We start from the raw sequence: 24,481 nt of genomic DNA, 5'->3' as shown, positions 1-24,481 counted from the left end.
AACCCAGTTCTGAGCAAAGAAGGGAAGGCAGAAAGGTGGAAGAAGTATATAGAGGGTCTATACAAGGGCGATGTACTTGAGGACAATATTATGGAAATGGAAGAGGATGTAGATGAAGACGAAATAGGAGATAAGATACTGCGTGAAGAGTTTGACAGAGCACTGAAAGACCTGAGTCGAAAGAAGGCCCCGGGAGTAGACAACATTCGATTAGAACTAGTGACAGCCTCGGGAGAGAAAGGCCTGACAAAACTCTACCATCTATTGAGCAAGATGTATGAGACAGGCGAACTACCGTCAGACTTCAAGAGGAATATAATAATTACAATCTCACAAAAAGCAGGTGTTGACAGATGTGAAAATTACCGGACTATCAGTTTAATAAGCCATGGCTGCAAAATACTAACACGAATTCTTTACAGACGAATGGAAAAACTGGTGGAAGCCGACCTCGGGGAAGATCAGTTTGGATTCCGTAGAAATGCTGGAACACGTGAGGCAATACTTACCTTACGACTTATCTTAGAAGAAAAATTAAGAAAAGACAAACCTACGTTTCTAGCATTTGTTGACTTAGAGAAAGCTTTTGACAATGTTAACTGGAATACTCTCTTTCAAATTCTAAAGGTGGCAGGGGTAAAATACAGGGAGCGAAAAGCTATTTACAATTTGTACAGAAACCAGATGGCAGTTATAAGAGTCGAGGGGTATGAAAGGGAAGCAGTGGTTGGGAAAGGAGTGAGACAGGGTTGTAGCCTCTCCCGATGTTATTCAATCTGTATATTGAGCAAGCAGTAAAGGAAACAAAAGAAAAATTCGGAGTAGGTATTAAAATTCATGGAGAAGAAGTAAAGACTTTGAGGTTCGCCGATGACATTGTAATTCTGTCAGAGACAGCAAAGGACTTGGAAGAGCAGTTGAACGGAATGGACAGTGTCTTGAAAGGAGGATATAAGATGAACATCAACAAAAGCAAAACGAGGATAATGGAATGTAGTCAAATTAAGTCGGGTGATGCTGAGGGAATTAGATTAGGAAATGAGACACTTAAAGTAGTAAAGGAGTTTGCTATTTAGGGAGTAAAATAATTGATGATGGTCGAAGTAGAGAGGATATCAAATGTAGACTGGCAATGGCAAGGAAAGCGTTTCTCAAGAAGAGAAATTTGTTAACATCGAGTATAGATTTAAGTGTCAGGAAGTCGTTTCTGAAAGTATTTGTATGGAGTGTAGCCATGTATGGAAGTGAAACATGGACGATAACTAGTTTGGACAAGAAGAGAATAGAAGCTTTCGAAATGTGGTGCTACAGAAGAATGCTGAAGATAAGGTGGGTAGATCACGTAACTAATGAGGAGGTATTGAATAGGATTGGGGAGAAGAGAAGTTTGTGACACAACTTGACTAGAAGAAGGGATCGGTTGGTAGGACATGTTTTGAGGCATCAAGGGATCACAAATGTAGCATTGGAGGGCACCGTGGAGGGTAAAAATCGTAGAGGGAGAAGAAGAGATGAATACACTAAGCAGATTCAGAAGGATGTAGGTTGCAGTAGGTACTGGGAGATGAGGAAGCTTGCACAGGATAGAGTAGCATGGAGAGCTGCATCAAACCAGTCTCATGACTGAAGACCACAACACAACAACAACAAGTAGAGATTTCACTGATGTAATTAGTAACTTCTTTTGTCGTTAATTTTAAAATGAAACTGTATGGGAATGGCATATGTTAGTAAGATTAGGACGCACACGCCTCGAAACTGGGACAAACTTGGCCATCTGGTGTGTGGTAGCTGTCAGGGGCTGCTGGCGCTTGGAACTGCTGCCGTAGGAAATGAAACGAGACGCCGACGACAACAGGCAGGGAGGACAAAACCTCTGTTCACAAACACTGCCGGATCCCACTCGACTACTTGTCGACACTGGTGACAGCCAACACAAGGACGAGCTGCAAGGGCAATGTCGCCCGCTGATGTATTGTCCGCTTTCACAAGGGGTACCCTGTCTAGGCCTCTGACTGCATGTGCAATACCATTAGTCCACGTGAGACGACAAGACCTGCTGGGAGAACATTTTGACACTGCACTTCACCATTGTGTTCTTATGAACTTATAGTTACGTGTTCTACAAATGTCCAACCATGATTCACGTCAACACTAGTCGTCACCAGCAGTACTACATGATGGAGTCATTAACCGCTAATCAACTAAAAGACAATCCATGATGTCATCACCACTTGTAAATACGAACCTTTATATACCCATACATGACTCAATTAGAGACGTCAACTTGTAGAACACAAAGAAGATCACTTCAACTTTGTGTAATAAGTGCGTGCGCAATGAACTTCGGAGGTCCGGTACACTATAAACGATACTCCATCGCATTTAGGTTATCTTTTTCCAATTTGAACGTCATTCACTATGGTTAAGATGAACAGACTGTGAATCGACAGTAATCACCGATCTAGAGGAACACTCTCTCTTATTTTCAAAGTGACAGCAATATCTTGTGTTCTCGAACCAACGAAAATTCCTGTTTATGACATGTGTAATGACTTTTCAGGGGCAACTGCGTGTAATAATGTTTCAGATAACTCAGGAATTTATGAGAACAGTACTGATTTATTCAAAGAAAGAATGAAGAATTCGTTCTTCATTCCCACTGGACAATAAAAGCAGATACACGAGTAGAAAAACGTTATATTTCCTTTAATCACAAACGTTGCCCTTGCGAAATGATTACTATCCATATTCATATTTCAGGACGTTTAATTTAATAAATTGTTTCTGTAAAAATATTATTTAGTCCCATAATATGATTGCTGTGACTGGAGGATTGTAAGTACTTGAAGTTCCGTATTATATATATATATATATATATATATATATATATATATATATATATATATATAACAACACAGCTATGTTGATGTCTGTGCATTTACAGTAATGTTCTGTACCTATTTTGATATCAACGGTTGTGATTTCTGATCAATGATTGTATATCATAGTTAAATAATGATTATAATAATCACATCATTAGAAGGAAAGAATGAATTAATCGTTAAATTTTTTGGGCATTGAATGTAGTTGATTAAAGTAGTTGATGAATGTAGTTGGTTAATGTTACAGTTACAGAACTGAATGTGTGAGGGTATGGTGAAAACCGCTGGTGTGTAAACGAATCAGTAACATGTTATTACAGTTTGTAAGGTTTTAGTATGAAATGAAGATAAATTAAGACTTAATGATGAAGATTTTAATTAGCATGAATGAGTGTGACCTGCAAAGTTTGCGAAATGTAAAATGGAGTTAACCAGCAACACTGACATCAGTGAGCTAAGGTAAAGAATAAATAAACATACTACCTTGTTAAGTTCAACATCCAAAACTGTGTCTCTTACAAGCACATAAACCCATTGCCACTTAGGAATCAAGTTTTCTCGACGCACTTGCGCTTTGAGGACAACGTCCTCAGTAAAAATCTTAAACTTTACGGAAGGAATATTGTTACGGGTCGGTTTTCGGGAGTTATGCATCATATGTAATGCCACATAAATTCATATTAGAGACTATCCTCTACCTAAATACTTCATTACAATAGGAGAAATGACTTAAAATTAAATGTACTAGTGATTCTAAGTTTCCGTATACTCTAAAATTGATTTGCATGTTGTATGGAAATAGAGGAATGTTTTGGAAGTACACAGAGAGAGACCGGCGCAGAGGAGGCAGTTATTGCCATGACCAGCCCCACCAAACACCTTTGTGACAACCCACGGTGCTGTCATGCAGATGGCCAGAAGTTGACATCTTGCAGAGGCAGCTTGCGAAAATGTTTTTTCGAGGTGGAGTCAGGAGGTATTTTTAGCGAAAGCTGAACGTAGAAATCTGTTTTTTGTGGCAGATTCGGGTGACACTATCTTCTGGGTGAAGAAACAGGCCACCGAACGCGTAGCTCTTACAAAAAAAAATTTTTAATGACGTAAGTCCTAAACTTTTTCCAGAGTGAAAGAGAACTATGACAGTACCGCAGGGAAGCTGCCTCCCTCAATGGCCACAGTGAGAGACAGGGATAACGATGTATGACTGTTCCAGGGGTTAACCAAGTAAAACATAGAGGATGGGACCATTATCAGTGAGGAACATTTCGATTGGTTGGATGACTCAGAGCCCAGCCAGTCAAAAATAGCATCTATCGAAAAACGTGGGAAAGTGAAATTTGCTTACAGGTCGCCTTTACACAGGAAGGTCTCCAAATTTTCTTCTGGCTTGTTAGTCAGTTTCGGATCTTGTCAGCTCACCTCTCATTTTGAAGAGTGGCTGCTGCCGCACCACCTTTGTCAGCCTCACTCAGCAGCTGACCTAAAGCTTTTGGGGACCCAGAAAATTTTCAGGCCATCTGACATTTAGCCGCAGGAGAGGGCAACTTGTGCTGCCTCTGACTAACGTCGCACTACTCCAGTCACCGACAGCTATGCTGTGGTGAGACTGAGCCGCTACTGCGTTAGATGTAGAGAATTTCGACTGATGTTGTAATTTTACAATCTCGGAGCCTCTCTCTGAAGATTGGCTTGGGAAGTCATGAACAATTTGCTTTCAAAATCCACAACAGATATGATGCATTACCTTCATTAGTTCCATCTAATACCTTCTGTAGTTCTACCTTATGCTAAGCAGTTTCACGACACTTGCACAGTACTCGCACGATGTATTTTCCGTTTCCGTTGTCAGACTCATCAGATTTGTATTCGTGAAGGTTGCCATTATTAATTGCTTATCAAAAATTTGCCACAGGTTCTCATTATCATGTATGAAGAATTAATCATCAGTGAGTGTATTTGAATGCCATTTTGCTTAATTGTCCATTGTCTAACTTTTGATACACAAATAAATACACTCAGTTTCAGAAAAAAAACCAGAACATCTTGAACGACTAGAGATAAGAAGTTCATATTCACTGAAAATATACATTAGCATGTTCTGCAGAAATGATCAGCATTTGAGACATGTCGGCTCGCGGGTTCAAGGTCGACATCGATATTGCGGTGCAACACCAGCTACCGGTAAAATTGTCTGAGGCTCTCGTTGTCTCTATAAACCTCAGGTAATGGATCAATGTCACATGAGCAGAGGTGCACGACGCCTCGAAGACATATGCGCGAACCGTACTGTCAGATCAGTGAGTTTGAAAGAGGGTACATTACTGGCATGAGAGAATGCGATGCCTCCATCAGGGAAACTGCTGCTTGCGTGGGACGAAATGTTTCGGCAATGCATCGTGTGTGTACAGAATCGTTCACGGAAGGCGGTAGAACACGATGAGATGGGTCAGGTAGCACCACCCAGACCACTCCTCGACAAGATCGACACCTTATCCGAATGGTATTGCAGAATGGGTCAAATGGCTCTGAGCACTATGGGACTTAACTTCTGAGGTCATCAGTCCCCTAGAACTTAGAACTACTTAAACCTAACTAACCTAAGGACATCACACACACCCATGTCCGAGGCAGGATTCGAACCTGCGACCCTAGCGGTCGCGCGGTTCCAGACTGTAGCGCCTAGAACCTCTTGGCCACCCCGGCCGGCGAATGGTATTGCAGAACGGATCTGGGTCCTCTTCGGCTCTGGTGCAACAGCGGGACAGTGTAACACATCGTATACTATCAGGATTGACAGTCCGTCGTCCTTTATTACGGCATGGCTTACACGCGCATCGTCCACACCTCCGCCTACCTTTCACGAATTAACAGAAACATGCTAGACCGCAACAGTGTCTGCAAGGATGTCACTGGGGACAGGGATGGTATCAGATAGTTTTTTCGAACGAAACCAGGTTGTGTTTGTTTGAGAAGGATGGCCGAATTTTGGTTCGCCGTAGACAGGGGGAGCGGCATCACAGCGACCGCATTCCCACAAGACGTACAACGCCAACTCAGAGCCGTGTGGTGTGGGTTGCTATTGGGTATAACCGAAAACCACAGTTGCTGCTCGTCCAGGGCCCTGTGACCAGTGCGGCCTACGTGAATGACATCCTGCGTCCCATAGCCATACTTCTTCTGCACAACACCCCAGACGCCATTTTGCAGCAAGACAATGCACTACGAGATGCTGCTGCACGAACACGCGCTTTTTTGGTGTCACGGGCAGTTAGCCTTTTGTCGTGACACGCCAAATCACCAGCCTTGTCGCTAATCGAAAATGTGTGGGATATGGTGAAAGGACAGGGGCAGCGTGGTCACCCAATGCCAACCACCACAAATGAACTCTGGAGCCAGGTGCACGCACCATGGACTGCTATACCATAGGACGCCATTCGCAACTTATACGAGTCGATGCAATCAAGCATGGAACAAATTAATACCCCCAATGGCGGATCGTGTGCCTATCAGGCAAAAGAACACATACTGAACCGAGGTACTATTCATTTCTGCAGAACATACTAATGAGCATGTCCTGTGAATATGAACGTCTTATCTCTAATCGTTTAAGATGTTCTGTTTTCTCTGAACATGAGTGTACAAGTAATTTGGACAACTGTATCAATTAACATTTCAGTAACCCTGCCCAACAAGAAGCATTCTAGTAGATATCCAGGTGGATTATCTCAATCATTCTTTTTCCCTATTTAAGTGTTTTAAGTTTCAACCTACCGTTATAGCAGTATTAGTAAATGGCAGTGTTATGGTAGATACGCCAGTTGTTGTCAAACCACCAAAATTAAGCATCTTCTGGTGTGTTTGGTAATTGGAGTTGTAATTACCGGACCAGCCTGCACTGTTGAAGTACTGGGATGCGCTTATCCTCATGATGCCAAATGAATAGCTACTTCACTGAGTAGTAGCCGCTCCAGATCACGTAAACTATCAACGGCTGATCTCATGCACTTCCACATCCGCATCCCGTGTCGTCTGAGGATGGCACGGCGCTGTGTAAGTATCCTTGGGGCTTCCTAGAGTTTTAAGGACTGTGATTAATTTAGTTTATTATGAGAGTATTTTCTGGATTTATTGCCGGCCGGAGTGGCCAAGCGGTTCTAGGCGCTACAGTTTGGAACTGCGTGACCGCTACGGTTGCAGGTTCGAATCCTGCCTCGGGCATGGATGTGTGTGATGTCTTTAGGTTAGTTAGGTTTAAGTAGTTCTAAGTTCTAGGGGACTAATGACCACTGCAGGTAAGTCCCATAGTGCTCAGAGCCATTTGAACCATTTTTTGGATTTATTGCATAACTCATGGGATGCCCTGAGTTTAATTATAGGGAGAGTAATTCCAGATCGTTCAATCTGAAATGTAGCTTTCCTGTTCATTTTAATACCATAAAAAGAAGTACTTTGAATATACTTCTTGAAATTTATTCACCATTCAGGTACAAAAGTAATCCGCTCTAAAAATGCTACGTACAAAAATATCCATCTACTGAGATTCAAAATCTTTTGTGTAGTTTTATCAAATTTACTTTCTTGGACATGACACATTTTCAGATTCATCGAATTAGTTACATCGAAAATGGTAGTGTTGAACCTTGTCCCATCTCGAAAAAGTTTCGGCGGCTACCCATATCTCTTTGGTAGCGATGTCTGACAAGGAATCACAGAAAGTGCTGGTTACATTCAGGAGACGATAGAACTGCTGCTTCTGCACAGAGGAGAAATACGGGAAATCCGGTAAAGTTCAAAATATACTAACCCGTCAACTTGATTTTCGATGGTTTACCAACAACTTCTGACGTAAAAAATTCGAGCACGGGAATAGGACCAGGCTTTTCTTCCTTACTCATTTTTAAACACTATAAAAACATTTTTTTCTGGTTGTATGTAGAATGAACAAGCGCTCAACGCTGAAATGTACGCAGGTGTATCATAGGCTGATAAATACAGGGTAGTGAAAATAAAAGTGTACTTGAAAATATTTCATTCGCCTGAAGAAACGCATGTTAACCCTCCATTACTCGCTTGAAAATCTGTGACATCGTCACTCCCGCGGATGACTGGTGTCATCCACAAAGCAAGCTGTCGATTTGTATATTTTGAACAGTCTTTATGACTGGTTTTATGATTATTTTATTAAATCTAAATATAATACATTTAATATTTGTACACAGTATAATATATTCTAACGTTTGAAACAGTATGCCCATTCGAAGAACAGTATCTTCAGCTGGATTACTGGCATTACATGGTCTCTCTTGTTGGATACCGACATACGGTTCTAAATTCAAAGTGTAAGCTGTTTTTACATGAACCAAAGCAAACACTTTTAACAAATACTTTGCTGGTTTGCTAGGAATATATATGAGAGGGCAGTTCCCTCTTAATGCCAAAAGCTGTTTGTCAACAGTAAGATATTCAGTAGGTGAAAAATATTTTTCGGAATTGTTCGTGAATAGTTCAAGTACCTCTCTGATAGCTCTCATAGCAGCCAACTTGTCAATCTCTCTGTCAACACCTCTGTCATGAATATCATGAAACCTCAGACATCTCAACAGAAACCTGAATCGGTTTTCACTTATGCATAAATAACATGATTCAAGTCCGTTTCCCTTTGAGTTATCCCACAATTTCGATATACCCTTCCTAAAACATCTCAAAGATCCACATAGATACAACAAATCAATGAAAGCTCTGATGTCTATCGCATCAGTTTCTTTAGCGTCCCTTTTCCTAGAGAAGTTACCACGAACTTAATTAATGTATATATTAACGCATGTTGCGATAGTGCTTATTATGTTTTCATCCAAGAACAAATTCAGAATTTCTATTTCTGCCTTTTTTATACGAGTTTGATTTTTTGGTCCAGGCAAATGCGTAATAAAATTACGACATCTGCTTCTAACACTGGTACGATATTTATTTTCCCTCCGTTCAGTTGTTCCATCTTTCCCTAAAAAAATGCATCCGCTTTAGTGACTTCTTCCCGTGATTCATATTCATCATTTACTGACACTTCTTGTTCTGTACCTGAATCGTGACTGCCTTCATGAACAGAATCCTCAGTCTCTGAGTCAGCGCTATCCCGGTGAGCATCTTCATCAATCAGTTCATTGAACCATTCCAACCATACATTAGGTCGGTCTGCGGTTTGTTGCCTTTGACATTTCTTCAAAAAAAAAATGGCTCTGAGCACTATGGAACTTAACTGCTGAGGTCATCAGTCCCCTAAAACTTAGAACTACTTAAACCTAACCAACCTAAGGACATCACACACATCCATTCCCGAGGCAGGATTCGAACCCGCGACCGTAGCGGTCGCGCGGTTCCAGACTGTAGCGCCTAGAACCGATCTGCCACTCCGGCCGGCCCCCCAGCAGTGCATGAAATTCTTTCCACACTTTAGAAATAAAGAGAATACTAGGTAACATGGAAGGTAACTGCAATCAGTTTCAATACGTCTAAATTTACGCACATGAAAGATCGATTGAATCTACGAAAGCAATAAAGTAATACAGACTTACTTTGTTTCAGATTGTGGCAGCAGAGCTCGCGTGGATGACAAGTGTCGTTCAGACTATAATTATAATAATGTTTCATAAGCAATGTATCTTTCGTAACTGAAAGCTAACAATGGCTGGAGCTAAGTCCGCCCCCGGTAGCTAAGTGGTCAGCGTGACAGAATGACGATCCTAAGTGCCCGGGTTCGATTCCCGGCTGGGTCGGAGATTTTCTCCGCTCAGGGACTGTGTGTTACGTTGTCCTAATCATCATCATCATTTCATCCCCATCGAGGCGCAGGTCGTCGAAGTGGCGACAACTCGAGAGACCTGCACCAGGCGAACGGTCTACCCGACGGGAGGCCCTCGCCACACGACATTTTATTTTTATTGGAGCTAAGAGCCGGAGAGTTAACAGAAAGGTACTGAAAATGGCGTGGACTCAGTCCAGCCCTGTCAGACAAAATTGAGCGGGAAAGTCATGTGGATGACGAGTGTAATCCGCGCAATCAACAGAGGATTAACTTACGTCATCCACTGCCAGAGCAGATGTTATCAAATCGTCTGTCTTAAGGTACATTAAATATTTATTGGAATAACTTTATTATGCCCACTCAGTAAAAGTTAGGTATTATACCATTATCCTCCTAAAGCGGTTAAGTTCCTTTTAAGTGGTGCTTTATACCGTGGTTTTACTGGTGAAGCAGTTGACAGTTGTAGTGATTTGCACCCACCTGTGGCCGGCGGTCATGTCGCAGCGGCGCTGCATGACGTGCCACACCTCCCAGCAGATGGAGGTGTAGGCGGCCGCCATGATGCACGTGGGCACCACCAGGATGAGCACCAGCATGTACAGCTCGTGCAGCCGCCACAGCGCCTCGTGCTCCCAGTCGCGCACGCACCAGAACGCCTGCACCTTCAGGCCCACCGGCAGGTGGATCTGCGCACACCGAGGAACAGTATCGTGAGGCACGAGCTAGGCTCTCTACATCTACATCTACATCTACATACTCCGCAATCCACCATACGGTGCGTGGTGGAGGGTACCTCATATCACAACTGGCATCTTCTCTCCTTGTTCCACTCCCAAACAGAACGAGGGAAAATGACTGCCTATATGCCTCTGTACGAGCCCTTATCCCTCTTATCTTTGTGGTCTTTCCGCGAAATGTAAGTTGGTGGTAGTAAAATTGTACTGCAGTCAGCCTCAAATGCTGGTTCTCTAAATTTCCTCAGTAGCGATTCACGAAAAGAAAGCCTCCCTTCCTCTAGAGACTCCCACCCGAGTTCCTGAAGCATTTCCGTAGCACTCGCGTGATGATCAAACCTACCAGTAACAAATCTAGCAGCCCGCCTCTGAATTGCTTCTATGTCCTCCCTCAATCCGACCTGATAGGAATCCCAAACACTCGAGCAGTACTCAAGAATAGGTCGTATTGGTGTTTTATAAGCGGTCTCCTTTACAGATGAACCACATCTTCCCAAAATTCTACCAATGAACCGAAGACGACTATCCGCCTTCCCCACAGCTGCCATTACATGCTTGTCCCACTTCATATCGCTCGGCAGTGTTACGCCCAAACATTTAATTGACGTGACTGTGTCAAGCGCAACACTACTAATGGAGTACTCAAACATTACGGGATTTTTTTTCCTATTCATCTGCATTAATTTAAATTTATCTATATTTAGAGTTAGCAGCCATTCTTTACACCAATCACAAATCCTGTCCAAGTCATCTTGTATCCTCCTACAGCCACTCAACGACAACACCTTCCCGAACACCACAGCATCATCGACGAACAGCCGCACACTGCTATCCACCCTATCCAAAAGATCATTTATGTAGATAGAAAACAACAGCGGACATACCACACTCCCCTGGGGAACTCCAGATGATACCCTCACCTCCGATGAACACTCACCATCGAGGACAACCAACGTACTGGGTTCTATTACTTAAGAAGTCTTCGAGCCACTCACATACTTGGGAACCAATCCCATATGCTCGTACCTTAGTTAGGAGTCCGCATTGGGGCACCGAGTCAAACGCTTTCCGGAAGTGAAGGAATATGGCATCCGTCTGATACCTTTCATCCATGGTTCGCAAGATATTATGTGAAAAAAGGGCGAGTTGCGTTTCGCAGGAGCGATGCTTTCAAAAGCCGTGCTGATGCATGGACAGCAATTTCTCGATGGTCAAATACAGCTCGAGGTGGATTAGAGAACTCATCACTGATCAGGCCTGAGTGCACTGCAAGAAAGCAAGCGCGGAAGTGTCACGGGTATGTTCAGCCAACTCCAGACGCTACAACTTTTCAATGACGTGTTACATGGTAGTATGCTGTTTCTACATTGCCAACGTAGAAATACATGTCAGTTGTATGCCATAATTAACTTTCAGTATTAATCGTTCTCTGTTTTTGTTTACGTTCAGTCAAAGATATTGGTAAAGATGTTCTGTTCCTTCACTTTACGACTAATACAAAAGTATGTTGTTATTGTTACCTTTGCAGTACAACTGTAGTATCTGTGATATAACTTGAATTCCGAGGCTTTCTTCCACTTTAAGTGCTCGTCTTGTTTTTCCTGTGATGTCTGTCCATTTCAGAAGAGACATGACTGTCAGGCCGTACTGACCCTACCACTTAACTTAGAAGATAGATTACGGAAAAGCAAACCTACGTTTCTAGCATTTGCAGACTTAGAGAAAGCGTTTGAGACTGTTGACTGGAGCACACTCTTTCAAATTCTGAAGGTGGCACAGGTAAAATACAGGGAGCGCTAGGCTATTTACAGTTTGTACAGAAACCAGATGGCAATTATAAGAGTCGAGGGACATGAAGGGGAAGCAGTGGTTGGGAAGGGAGTGAGGCAGGGTTGTAGCCTCTCCCCGATGTTATTCAATCTGTATATTGAGCAAGCACTAACTTAGAAGATAGATTACGGAAAAGCAAACCTACGTTTCTAGCATTTGGAGACTTAGAGAAAGCGTTTGACACTGTTGACTGGAACACACTCTTTCAAATTCTGAAGGTGGCACGGGTAAAATACAGGAAGCGATAGGCTATTTACAGTTTGTACAGAAACCAGATGGCAATTATAAGAGTCGAGGGACATGAAGGGGAAGCAGTGGTTGGGAAGGGAGTGAGGCAGGGTTGTAGACTCTCCCCGATGTTATTCAATCTGTATATTGAGCAAGCACTAAAGGAAACAAAAGAAAAATTCGGTGTAGATATTAAAATCCATGGAGAAGAAATAAAAACGCTGAGGTTCGCGCGATGACATTTTAATTGTGTCAGAGACAGCAAAGGACTTGGAAGAGCAGTTGAACGGAATGGACAGTGTCTTGAAAGGAGGATATAAGATGAACATCAACAAAAGCAAAAGGAGGATAATGGAATGTAGTCGAATTAAATCGGGTGATGCTGAGGGAATTAGATTAGGAAATGAGACATTTAAAGTAGTAAAGGAGTTTTGCTATTTGGGAAGCAAATTAACTGATGATGGTCGAAGTAGAGAGGATATGAGATGTAGACTGGCAATGGCAAGGAAAGCGTTTCTGAAGAAGAGAAATTTGTTAACATCGAGTATAGATTTAAATGTCAGGAAGTCGTTTCTGAAAGTATTTGTATGGAGTGTAGCCGTTTATGGAAGTGAAACATGGACGATAAATAGTTTGGACAAGAAGAGAACAGAAGCTTTCGAAAAATGGTGCTACAGAAGAATGCTGAAGATTAGATGGGTAGATAACATAACTAATGAGGAGGTATTGAATATAATTGGGGAGTCTGTGGCACAATTTGACTAGAAGAAAGGATCGGGTGGTAGGACATGGTCTAAGGCATCAAGATATCACCAATTTAGTATTGGAGGGCAGCGTGGAGGGTAAAAATCGTAGAGGGAGACCAAGAGATGAATACACTAAGCAGATTCAGAAGGACGTAGGTTGCAGTAGGTACTGGGAGATGAAAGAGCTTGCATAGGATAGAATGGCATGGAGAGCTGCATCAAACCAGTCTCAGAACTGAAGACCACAAGAACAACAATATGACTGTCAGTATTTTAAGACAAATTATCTCAAGTATTACTACAATTTCTCTGGATAATTTAGGTATCGTTCAGCTTCAAACGAAAATGGAATGCTTTTAACTAATTTTTTGTATCTTGTAAGTACGAAAAGGTAAATCTGTAGCTATATATTTGTTGAGTTTTGCTATTTTTGTATGCATTGTACTTCCATAATTTTTTTAATGTTTACGTTGGTAGACATCCTGGGTGCAGTGACCTTTATTTGGACCCCAGGCCATGTCGGGATACCGTGCACTGAACATGTTGACCGCCTGGACAAACAGGCCACCAGTAAACCATCTCTGGAGATTGGCCTCCCGGAGACCGATTTGCGAGCAGTCTCCAGCCGAAAAGTTTTCGCGATCTGGGACACTGAATGGCGCACCCTGAGCACACCAAATAAACTCCGTTCTATCAAGGAGTCGACGAATGTGTGGCGGTCATCCATGCGAGCCTCTCGCAGGGAATTAGTTGTCCTTTGCCGGCTGCACATTGGCAAATACGTGGCTAACACATGGCTACCTTCTCCGTCGCGAGGACCTACCTCGGTGTCACTGTGGCTCCCTTCTCACTGCCCTCTACAACTTGCTGGACTGCCTAATTTTAGCCGCTTTACGGCCAACTTTTAACCTTCCCAGCACTTACCTTCGGGGTTGGGCGACGATGCCTCAACATCAGATTTAGTTTTACGTTTTATTCATGACGAGGATTTTTATCGTACCGTCTAGGGGTGGGCGTTTGGCCTTCTTTCTGGGGCCTCCACCCTCCCTCCCTTTTAACTCTGTCACCCTTTGTTTGCATTCGTTTCCCTTTGTGTTCGTCTTTTCCCTACATGTGTTCATCCCGCCTTCCCTTTTTGTGGTGGACATTTTAATGTGTTGCAGAGTGGCTGGCTCATCCTCTTTTACTTTTGTGATCAGCCAGCCCAGACCAATTGCCCTGTTTTTAATGCCTTTTTCTACTTTTCCTTATGTTTTATGTTTTTTTCCTCGTTTTTTGTTCATGCCATTCGTTTTATTTTTTCGTGTGGTTCCACATTCCTTTTCCCCCTTTTACTTTCCCAGCCGTAATTTGCGAGTTGTTTCACGCTGAGCCGCGTTGTTTGCGTCAGGAACAAGGGACTGATGTCCCTGTAGTTTGGTCCCTTTATCCCTCAAACCAACCAACCAACATCCTGGGTGATGGTTAGTAACCGAAACCAATAAATGAGTGTTGGGACCAATAAAAAGCTGTTGGTTAAAATGCTTTTTCTAAAATACCTTACGGGTGTTTGAACCTCAACTTTTGGAAACGCTACGAGAGAGCTGTTGTGCATCACGACGTGCCTTACTGTTGACATGCTGAGAGTTTACGTTCCGAGAAAGAAAAATTAGAAGAGTTCAAGTTAACACGGAGGCTTACCACCAGTTTTTCTTCCTGCGAAACATTCACGACTAGAACACGAAATGGGAGAAGTGTCCGTAAGGTGGATTGCTGAGTCAATATGTAGATCTTGAGCTAGACTGTGTAACGGATATTTCAGAGTGTGAAGGTGTTCGCAGTGGTGGGATCAGTCAAAGTATTCACAGGCAGCAGCACAAGCTCAAAATAGGCGTGGCTTTAGTAGAAATTTGTCAAAATGCTTCTACTTTTTGCTCAAGTTTTGGTACGTAGGACATCGGCAACTGAGGTTTATTATAATTTATGTACAGAGATCCGCGGCGGAAAATTTCCGCCAACATGCAAAATGATAGGAACTCTTATCTGACTGGTCCGACCCCATGTTATGTATTACCAAATACTATAACTTCATACACCTGAAGATGGGATATTAAAATATCGAAACCAATCGTGGTTTCAATAAATGTTAGTACATCTAAAGCGGATCACTCTCAAGTAACTTCTTTTTTTTTGTTGTTGCTAAAATTGTTCATTCACACAACCATTCTTTCCTTATTTGTTTCTGCCCATAAGCCAATAGAATCTTTCGGAGAGCTCTTTCTCTGCCATTACTATTTCACACAACTCATCGTTAAAACGATTTGTCCCATTTCCAGGTTGTATTCCAAGTCAATATTGAATGTTCTAGAGCAGTGGTCATCAAACATGTTTTCTCGAGAGCAGAGACACTACTGCTGTGGGGCGGACAGTTGTTATTATTAATTCGTAAACTGCATGAATTAATATGTAATGAGTCCCGAATAGACTAGCTACAGTCCCCAAGTACTCATCGTCAAATGTCGATACGATTCGCAACACATCGTGTTGACTACTCTCTGTTTCAGGTTGATTCCCCCCTTAGCGACACCAAAGCTGTGACATTGTAATCGTTTATGAACTGTCCTGGGTTGTCTGTGTGAGTGGATGATTAATTAATTAATAACAGTAAAGCACTTTGATTTAAAGGCATTACTCAGTATAAGACTTAATCACAAGTGCTTACTGAATGCTTCGAATGTCATTTTGTTGTACTCTCTGCGTCAAATGACAACTTCATTAATTTAATTTCATGTTTTAGCTACAAATAGACTGTGTGATCGAAAGTATCCGGAGACCAGGCTGAAAATGACTTACAAGTTCGCGGCGACCTCCGTCGATAGTGCTGGATTTCAATATGGTGTTGGCTCCACCCTTGGGCTTGATGACAGCTTCCTCTCTCGCAGGCATACGTTCAATCAGATACTGGAAGATTTTTCTTGGGGAATGGCAGCCCATTCTTAACGGAGTGCTGCACTGAGGAGAGGTATCTATGTCGGTCGGTGAGGCTGGGCACGAAGTCGGCGTTCCGAAACATCCCAAAGGTGTTCTACAGGTTTCAGGTCAGGACTCTCTGCAGGTCAGTCCATTACAGGCATGTTATTGTCGTATAATAACTCCGCCACGGGCCGTGCATTATGAACAGTTGCTCGATCGTCTTGGAAGATATAATGATCATCCCCGAATTACTCTTCAACAGTGGGAAGCATGAAGGCGCTTAAAGCATCAATATAGGCCTGTGCTGTGATAGTGCCACGCAAAACACGACCACACCGTAACACCACCGCCTCCAAATTTTACTGTTGGCACTACACAAGCTGCCAGATGACGTTCAGCGGGGTTTCGTCATACCCACACCCTGGCATCGGATTGCCACATTGTGTACCGTGATTCGTCACTCTACACAACGTTTTTCCACTGTTCAGTCGTCCACTGTTTACCCTCCTCACATCAAGTGAGGCGTCGTTTCGCATTTACCGGCGTGATGTGTGGCTTATGAGCAGCCGCCCAACCATGAAATCCAAGTTTCCTCACATCCCGCCTAACTGTCACAGTACTTGCAGTGGGTCCTGATGTAGTTTGGAATTCCTGTGTGATGGTCTGGAAAGATGTCTGCCTATTACACATTACGACCCCCTTCAACTGTCGGCGGTCTCTGTCAGTCAACAGACGAGATCGGCCTGTATGCTTTTGTTCCGTACGTGTCCATGTTTCCACTTTGCTATCACATCGGAAACAGTGGACCAAGGGACACCCAATCACATGAGCACGTTCGAAGTCCGTGAGTTCCGCCGAGCGCCCCATTCTACTCTCTCTCGGTGCCTGATAACTACTGTGGTCGTTGAAATGCAGTACCTGGCAGTATGTGGCGGAACAATGCACCTAATATGAAAAACATATGTTTTTGGGGCTGTTCAAATCAAATGGCTCTAAGCACTATGGGACTTAACATCGAGGTCATCAGTCCCCTAGACTTAGAACTACTTAAACGTAACTATCCTAAGGACATCACGCACATCCATGCCCGGGGCAGGATCCGAACCCGTGACCGTAGCAGCAGCGCGGTTCCGGACTGAAGCGCATAGAGCCGCTCGGCCAAAGCGGCCGGCGTTTGGGTATGTCTGGATACTTTTGGTCACATAGTGTTTGTACCTCAGTTGCAGATAGTCGTCTCTGTAATGCACAGTCACGAATCTATGTTACCTCCGTGTCAAAATCTACGCCTTAACAGATTATCGGTACGAGTCGCGCACTCCCGTTAGTTGTGAGTACTGGAAGGCAAGGAATAAAAAATTCCCCTCTCTCAGTGGCCTCGCTACTTACCTCTCTGCACCTAGGTAAGAGGCTAACTTAACTTACTTCATGACTGCATTCACCAGCTTCAGCTAAATTAAGCAAATCCTTGAATGTTGCTGTCTCAGTAAGTATTTTCGTTTATTACTGAGGACAAAAATCACTCTCTCTTCATAGGGAAAATTGTATTAATTAATGTTGCATTATCGATGAGAGCTGATTACAAGTTTTTGGGTCACATAAATAATTAAAAAATTGACTTATATTTGAGTCACCTATTAATCATTTTAGAAGCATTTCCTAAATCGATAAATCGAAAACACTAAGGGTATGGTTTTAAAAATATACGGTGTAATTAAGATAATAATGACGAACGTCTATAAGTAGACCAACAATAAATACAGTTATAGATAAAATGAGATCAAAGAAATGCCCATAACACCATCTGACTCGCTGTTGCCCGCCGTGTTACTAGTTCTGAATACTGGCTGATTAAAACACATACTTCCGCACGATTCTCATCCTCTTTTTTGTGATTTCCGAACATTGCTCAACTTCTTCGTTCCAAATAGTTTTACTGACGGGCCTTGGCACACTCCGTGCATAGTATTCTGCAAGCTTCCAAAACGTTTCCATATATATTCCTGATATTTTATTCCATTCTATGACCCTGACCTCTTACAAGTGCAGGGAAATCTCTTGCGCAGGCGTTTACAGGCTCAAGGAGCTCTCCATGGCCTAAGCCAACACCACTTCGGCTTCGGAGAGAGAAAGTCGATTAAAGAGGCCATCGACCAAGCTTTACAAATTACCAACAACACCAGGGCTAAGTATGCAGTGAGAATTATGAACGACATTGCGGATGCCTTTGATAATCCCTGGTGGTCCGCAGTGTTCAAGAGACTCATACAACTTGAGGTACTCGAAACACTGACAACAGTCCACTAGACTACTGTAAGAACAGAGTGGCCGAATGGCAGACGGACGACCTAAAAGTAATCAAACGAATTACAAAATATGCCCCCAAGTTTCGATATATGGCCCCATCTTCTGGGACATCACTATTGAACCTCTCGTGCAACAATTAGAGCGAACAATAATGACAGATGTTGTCACACACGCTGACTACCTTTTGGCTGTAGTGTCTGCTAATAATACGTTCCAGCTAGAAGGAATAGCAAATGGAACACTCAAAACAATAACACAATGGTGACACAACGACAAACTCTAGACGGCCGATAACAAAACAACATACACTTTACTAAAATGGTCTCTCCAGAGAAACCCTAGTTTTAAAATAGGGGACAGAAACAATTAACCAGCAATCACCACATGCTGTCTTGGGGTACAAATAGATGAACAACAAAATTTCCATGAACACATGTGCATTGTGACAAATAAAGCAAAGAAAATACTACAAAAACTAACAAAACCGCATTAAGAACAATTTGAACTCCGCTTGTCGGAAACAAGGATATAGAGGATTGTGCACTCTTCGTGTCGGTACTTAGCTTCGCCGCCAACACATTAGCTCCCAGGTTGAGCCTATCAACAAACCGGACCCCCATCAGACGAGGGCAAAGGCGCGGCTTACTTAGGCTATCGGGAGCTTTCGGCAGCACCTCAGTGGAATCACTCTGTCTGGTGCTCGGAATCTACCCAACAGAATTACGATAAGATATGGAGCGGCTATGAAGTAGCTTAAGGTGGGAAGGCACGACCAGGTTCGAAAGATAACTGGAGTACCAATTGATACGACACGCCAATTAAAAAACTGGAGGATACATAGATGGCAAGGTGAGTGGGACCCAAGTGGTAAGGGCGGCAGGCCACACCAATTCTTTCCCGATGCAAGGGAGAGACTAAAACTCAGACAAATGGATCCCAGCCGCGGTGTGGTCCACTTCCTAACGGGATACGGCTCATCCCGCGCCCTTAAACCGCGTGAGTCTGGGTTAGACACCAACATGCACGGGATAGATAAGGATGGTTCTCTTTATTGAGGATGATAGTATACAGCCACATCTTCTTGTACTTATATGTACTTTGTTAATACACTATCAATCTTAACCGAAATATTAATTCTCTCATTAGCATTAACACGTCTCCTGTTTCTTGTATACAATGCAAATGGTTTATCTGTCAGTACAACAGCTGTACCATAATTCCTGGAGTCATGGGAAAGGTGACCACAGTCTTGTACACAGGCATTCTTGATCTTCTTGCATATCTCCTCCTCCTGTACGGCATGGCTGTGTGCTGCGTGCGGGTGCCTCGAGTGAAATAAGCGAGCTGCTGCCTTCGTGGCGGATGTACGTCAGAGATAAGCTGGGTGCGGCCGGAAGCCAAGCGCTCAAAAACCGCAATGGCGGCGTCGGAAGCATCTTCTTTCCGCGGATCGCCATTAGTTAGAACTATAGGCGATCCGCCGAGCCCTAGCGGTGGCCGAGCGAAACTCGTTCAAGGTCACCCGCCAATATGGCGGCGCACACAGCCATGAACACATCGTCATTTTCTGCGGACAATATACCTACATCAGACACACATTACACTTAAACCCCATCATTGTTCATAAGATCATACACGCAATCCTCAGGGACCAAGACCATTGGACCACGTTGAGCACGCTCTCTGACGATATACCCAAAGTATGTCTATATGCATAGATGGGAAGGAATCCAGAGGGTAGAAAACAACACTGATACCGAAATGGAATGAGGTGATCATGCTGATACCGACACGACTGAAAACGAAGAAATACACTCAACACAAACAGCGAAAAAAATAACGTTAATCTCAAGAACTCTGTAACCAAGCATAAAAACCACATACTGACAATATAATGCAAAGACAATTTTTAAAGGTTAAGTTTTAGTTACTAGGAAATCTACAGTAGATGTTAGATTTAGATGAAGAGCTGTGATTTGCCTTCATTGGCTTGATGGACAATTGCAAGACACTCACCGTCATACACCTTTGGTGGAGGGACATTTTTCCACTATCATCTATCCTATCTTCTCTTTTTATTTTCCAAAATATTGTCAATTTTATAAATTTTATTATCCATTATTTCTCGTTCTTAAATACAAGAATCCTGTTTATTTTAGAAAAAAGAATCCGTATTTATAATATGTTTTAAAGATATAAAATGTCATAACCTCTTTTCTGCTTCCTAAATCCCTGTCTTGTATTCGTAAATCGTTAATTGTAATATTTTCGTTTCTTAATTACTTTTAAGTCTAAAGTATTTATAACTGCAATATGACTAATCCTTATTAAACGTCATAAATAACAAATAAGCTTCACATTCAGTACATGTACGATTTCGTATTGCGAAAGTACGACCTGTCTTAGTAACAAGGTGGCAGATCGTTTGTAAATTGTACCAAACAAAATAAAATAAAAATGTTACAGTGATATAACCTACGACAGTTTATAAACTGAACATAGACATGTAGATGCACAGTATGAAATATAAGTGCTAAAGGTATACATGCACCGACTCCTATGAACTTCCGAAGTTGCCGTCGTTTCGGAAACGCTGACATACTGTTCACGTCAGTGCAGATGGATGCCCTCCGCAGTATACATCGACAGATGGGTCGCTGGCCACGCTTGGAGTGGTATACAATGGTAAACCAAGACGGCAAAGTTATTTAAATAGCCAGTCATGAGACTGGAAAAGTCTGTAAGATTTCCGGACCAGCCACAGTCAGAGAAATTGTAGGCATAGCGTGAGTTGTATTGTAACACGTACTTGAGAATATGGTTGTTGAAAGTAGAATTTTCTGGTTTGTTAGTCCGCATCTTGTTGCACTTTCTTCACACACAATCAATGTTTCGAGTAGAGGTCAGAAATGATCTCTGTACACTCGCATTAAACTTGCCAGTGAGTCTCTCAACTCGCTGTCGTCGTAAGCCCGGAGACTCCACCCACCACCTCCGCCCCTGCCCATTTAACAGAAACCCGTCGCTTGAGTCTGTTGTCGGGTACTAGTGGAACGTATCCGCGTAGAAAGTACACAGTTGTTTGACATAACGATTTTTATTTACCAATAATTATATATCTGTTAGGAGTGAATATTGTTCTCTTTATACAGGGTGATTTTTTCCTCCGTGTACAGCTGTAGGGACTGATGGATGAGAGGATACGGAACAAACAGGGGCTAGTGAACTTCCGTCCTGGAATGCACGGATTCCATGCTACAGACCATTTATCTATCCGTACATTGTTACAGAGACTGCGGTCCAATACGTGCTGTACCATGCAGACACAGTTACAGCTTGTGTTGAAAATGGTTTCCATGTGCCTTAACGCATGCGCGTACACGCAGTAGCATGTTCTGCCCCACATGTTCACATCGGCCTGAGCGCATCCGAACAGTGTCAAGGGCAGCATGAATACGGTGCTCCAGTGTCTCCACATCTGGAATGGGCTCTGCATACACGATACTTTTGAGATGGACCCATGACCATAAATCGCACGGACTGAGATCCGTTGAACGAACAGGCCATGCAGCTGGACCCTGTCGTCCGATCCAGCGACCAGGGATGATACGATTGAGATGCGTCCCGACGTTAACGGAAAAGTGGGCTAGTGCACCATCGTGTAGCAGCCACATAATCATCAATGGCACTTCTTCCAGCGGGGGAGGCAAAGTCACCCGCAAGAAACGCCGATGGTTCCGGCCTGTTAGGCGACGTGGAAGGGAGAATGTTCCCAAAATACGGTCGCCAGTAATCCCGGCTCACACATGCCGACCAAAGATGACTGTTATGAAAGTTGAAGATACCATTCCGTGTAACGGTCGGCGGGATAGGTCTCCTGATACAACCTTGCTGACCTCCGCCCGTTGCCACTCGGCTTTCCGTAAGTAAACATGTCGGCAAGCTCTCGATTCGAATACGCAACCATTGTGTACAACGATATATAAGCAAGAGAAGTGAATCGGACACAACATTACCAAGTACTACGGCAGGAGAGGGAGTTAGAGCATGACTTATGAGGAACAAAAAATGGTTCAAATGGCTCTGAGCACTATGGGACTCAACATCCTAGGTCATAAGTCCCCTAGAACTTAGAACTACTTAAACCTAACTAACCTAAGGACATCACACACACCCATGCCCGAGGCAGGATTCGAACCTGCGACCGTAGCAGTCCCGCGTTTCCGGACTGCAGCGCCAGAACCGCACGGCCACCGTGGCCGGCTATGAGGAACAGTACCACCCTCTAGCAGGAAACCATGCATACAGTAACTATGGATGCTTGGTGCAGCGCGTATCAGACGGCAGTCTCTGTAACAAAGTATGATTGAATAAGTGGTCTGTAGGATGGAAATCGTGCATTTCCGGTCATAAGTTCATTGGCCCTTTTTTCTTCCATATCTACTCATCGATGAATCCCAAGAGTTTGTACACAGTGGAAAAAATCACGCTTTATGTACAAGTGGTCGAAACTGTGTGAAAAACTTTTAAGGGTGTTGCAGCGTAGGTTGTGCTCCGAAGTAATTGTTGAGAAAGAAATTCGATACGTTGTGCCTTTACCGAGTAAATTAGCGACGAAATTAGCCAATCAAGCCGTTGCGCGCAAGTTCAAGCGGCCTGTCAGTTACAGTTAGTGTCAGTTTTCTTATAGCGTACATGACAGCGCAAGAGACTGTCTAATTTTTCGCTCGTGTTCTATCCTAATTACTGTCCCATGTCTAACTTTTGTAACGCTCTCTTGTATAGTTTTAGAAAACCAAACGAAGAACACATTTGGCGACACCGTCTCTGGTGGGCCATTCGAATTCGGGCGCGCAACAGTCTGATTGGCTGACGTCAAAGTTAAAAAACCCGAAAACGGCGTAACGTATCAAATTTTTTTCTTAACAATTATTTCTCAGGACAACGTACCCCGTAACACCCAAACAAGCTTTTCAGGCTGGTTCTGACTACCTTGTATATTCAAGGTGTTTCCGAGGTGATGTTACAAACTATCAGGGATAATGGAGAAGGGTAAATATATCAATGTAGGGTAAGGGACCCTGCTCCGGAAAGGACGACGTTTTATGCTGCAAGCTCTTTCCTTTTTTGTACTTTTGGAGGAGGTAGCACGGACCGAAAAAAGAAAAAATATTCGGTAAACATGGATTCTAAAGTGAATATCGTACAAGTAACAAGCATTTATTCGTCTTTGTTACTGTGAAAAACGCATCTCTTCTAATGAACAAGGCCGCATAGCTCTAAAGGTATGCATTGTAGAGCTCGTGTTTATTAGACATTTTTGTTATTTTGGTCCGTCGTATCTCCTTACAAAGAGCTTGTAAGAGGTCCACTGTAAGAGTTATTAGAACGATTCTCTCTTATAACTTTCAACTCAGTCATTTCCGGACCAGGGTCCTGTACCTGTAATTGATACATTTTCTTTTCTGCATCATCCTTGAAGGTTTGTAGCATCTTCACTAAATTACTCTACACAGAGTCGTTAGGGTCATTTTCTTTGAAGTTTCAGCAGATAAATACAATTTCGTTTTTGCGGTGTGTAGCTAGAATCAGCCACAACAAGTACTGCTCATCACTTCTTTCATGAGATGCCCTTTGTCGACGGTAAGTGTCAGCTTCATTCCCGTTTCCAACAAAATGGTTATTAAAATTGGAAATTTTACGTGGCCATTCGACAGAGCGGTCGTCGCTGATTACACTAGAGTGATATTCGTTTCATCGATATGTATCAATAGGGAAGGAAAACAGAATGGACATCCTGTACTCCAGGAGCGACTGAGCAGCGCTACTGCATGGCGGTAGCTGTCAGCGTGGGCCAACACTGTGCTGGTCTGGTTATTCTTCGTGGTTTACTGTTCCGATTTATACATTTTAATGTAACGAATGTCGAACTGGAGTAATTTTGGAGCAGTCCATCGAAAAGGCAAGAAAAATTCCACTTTGTTGGGAAGCAGGCTGCTATCC

General features: G+C 43.0%; 1 protein-coding gene across 1 annotated transcript in view; it reads right to left on the bottom strand.

Moving 5' to 3' along the window:
* LOC124619837 (somatostatin receptor type 4-like) overlaps nucleotides 1-24,481 on the bottom strand; it is a 523,863-nt gene that overhangs the window by 98,613 nt on the left and 400,769 nt on the right. Inside the window, exon 4 of the mRNA XM_047146445.1 lies at nucleotides 10,165-10,370. Within this exon, the coding sequence (XP_047002401.1) occupies nucleotides 10,165-10,370 (206 nt within the window). The remainder of the gene's footprint in view (nucleotides 1-10,164; nucleotides 10,371-24,481) is intronic.

This window comes from Schistocerca americana, chromosome 6 (assembly GCF_021461395.2).
Source record: "Schistocerca americana isolate TAMUIC-IGC-003095 chromosome 6, iqSchAmer2.1, whole genome shotgun sequence".
NCBI lineage: Eukaryota > Metazoa > Arthropoda > Insecta > Orthoptera > Acrididae > Schistocerca > Schistocerca americana.
The sequence above is the reverse complement of the archived record's forward strand: the minus strand, read 5'-3'. Positions and strand labels throughout refer to the sequence as shown.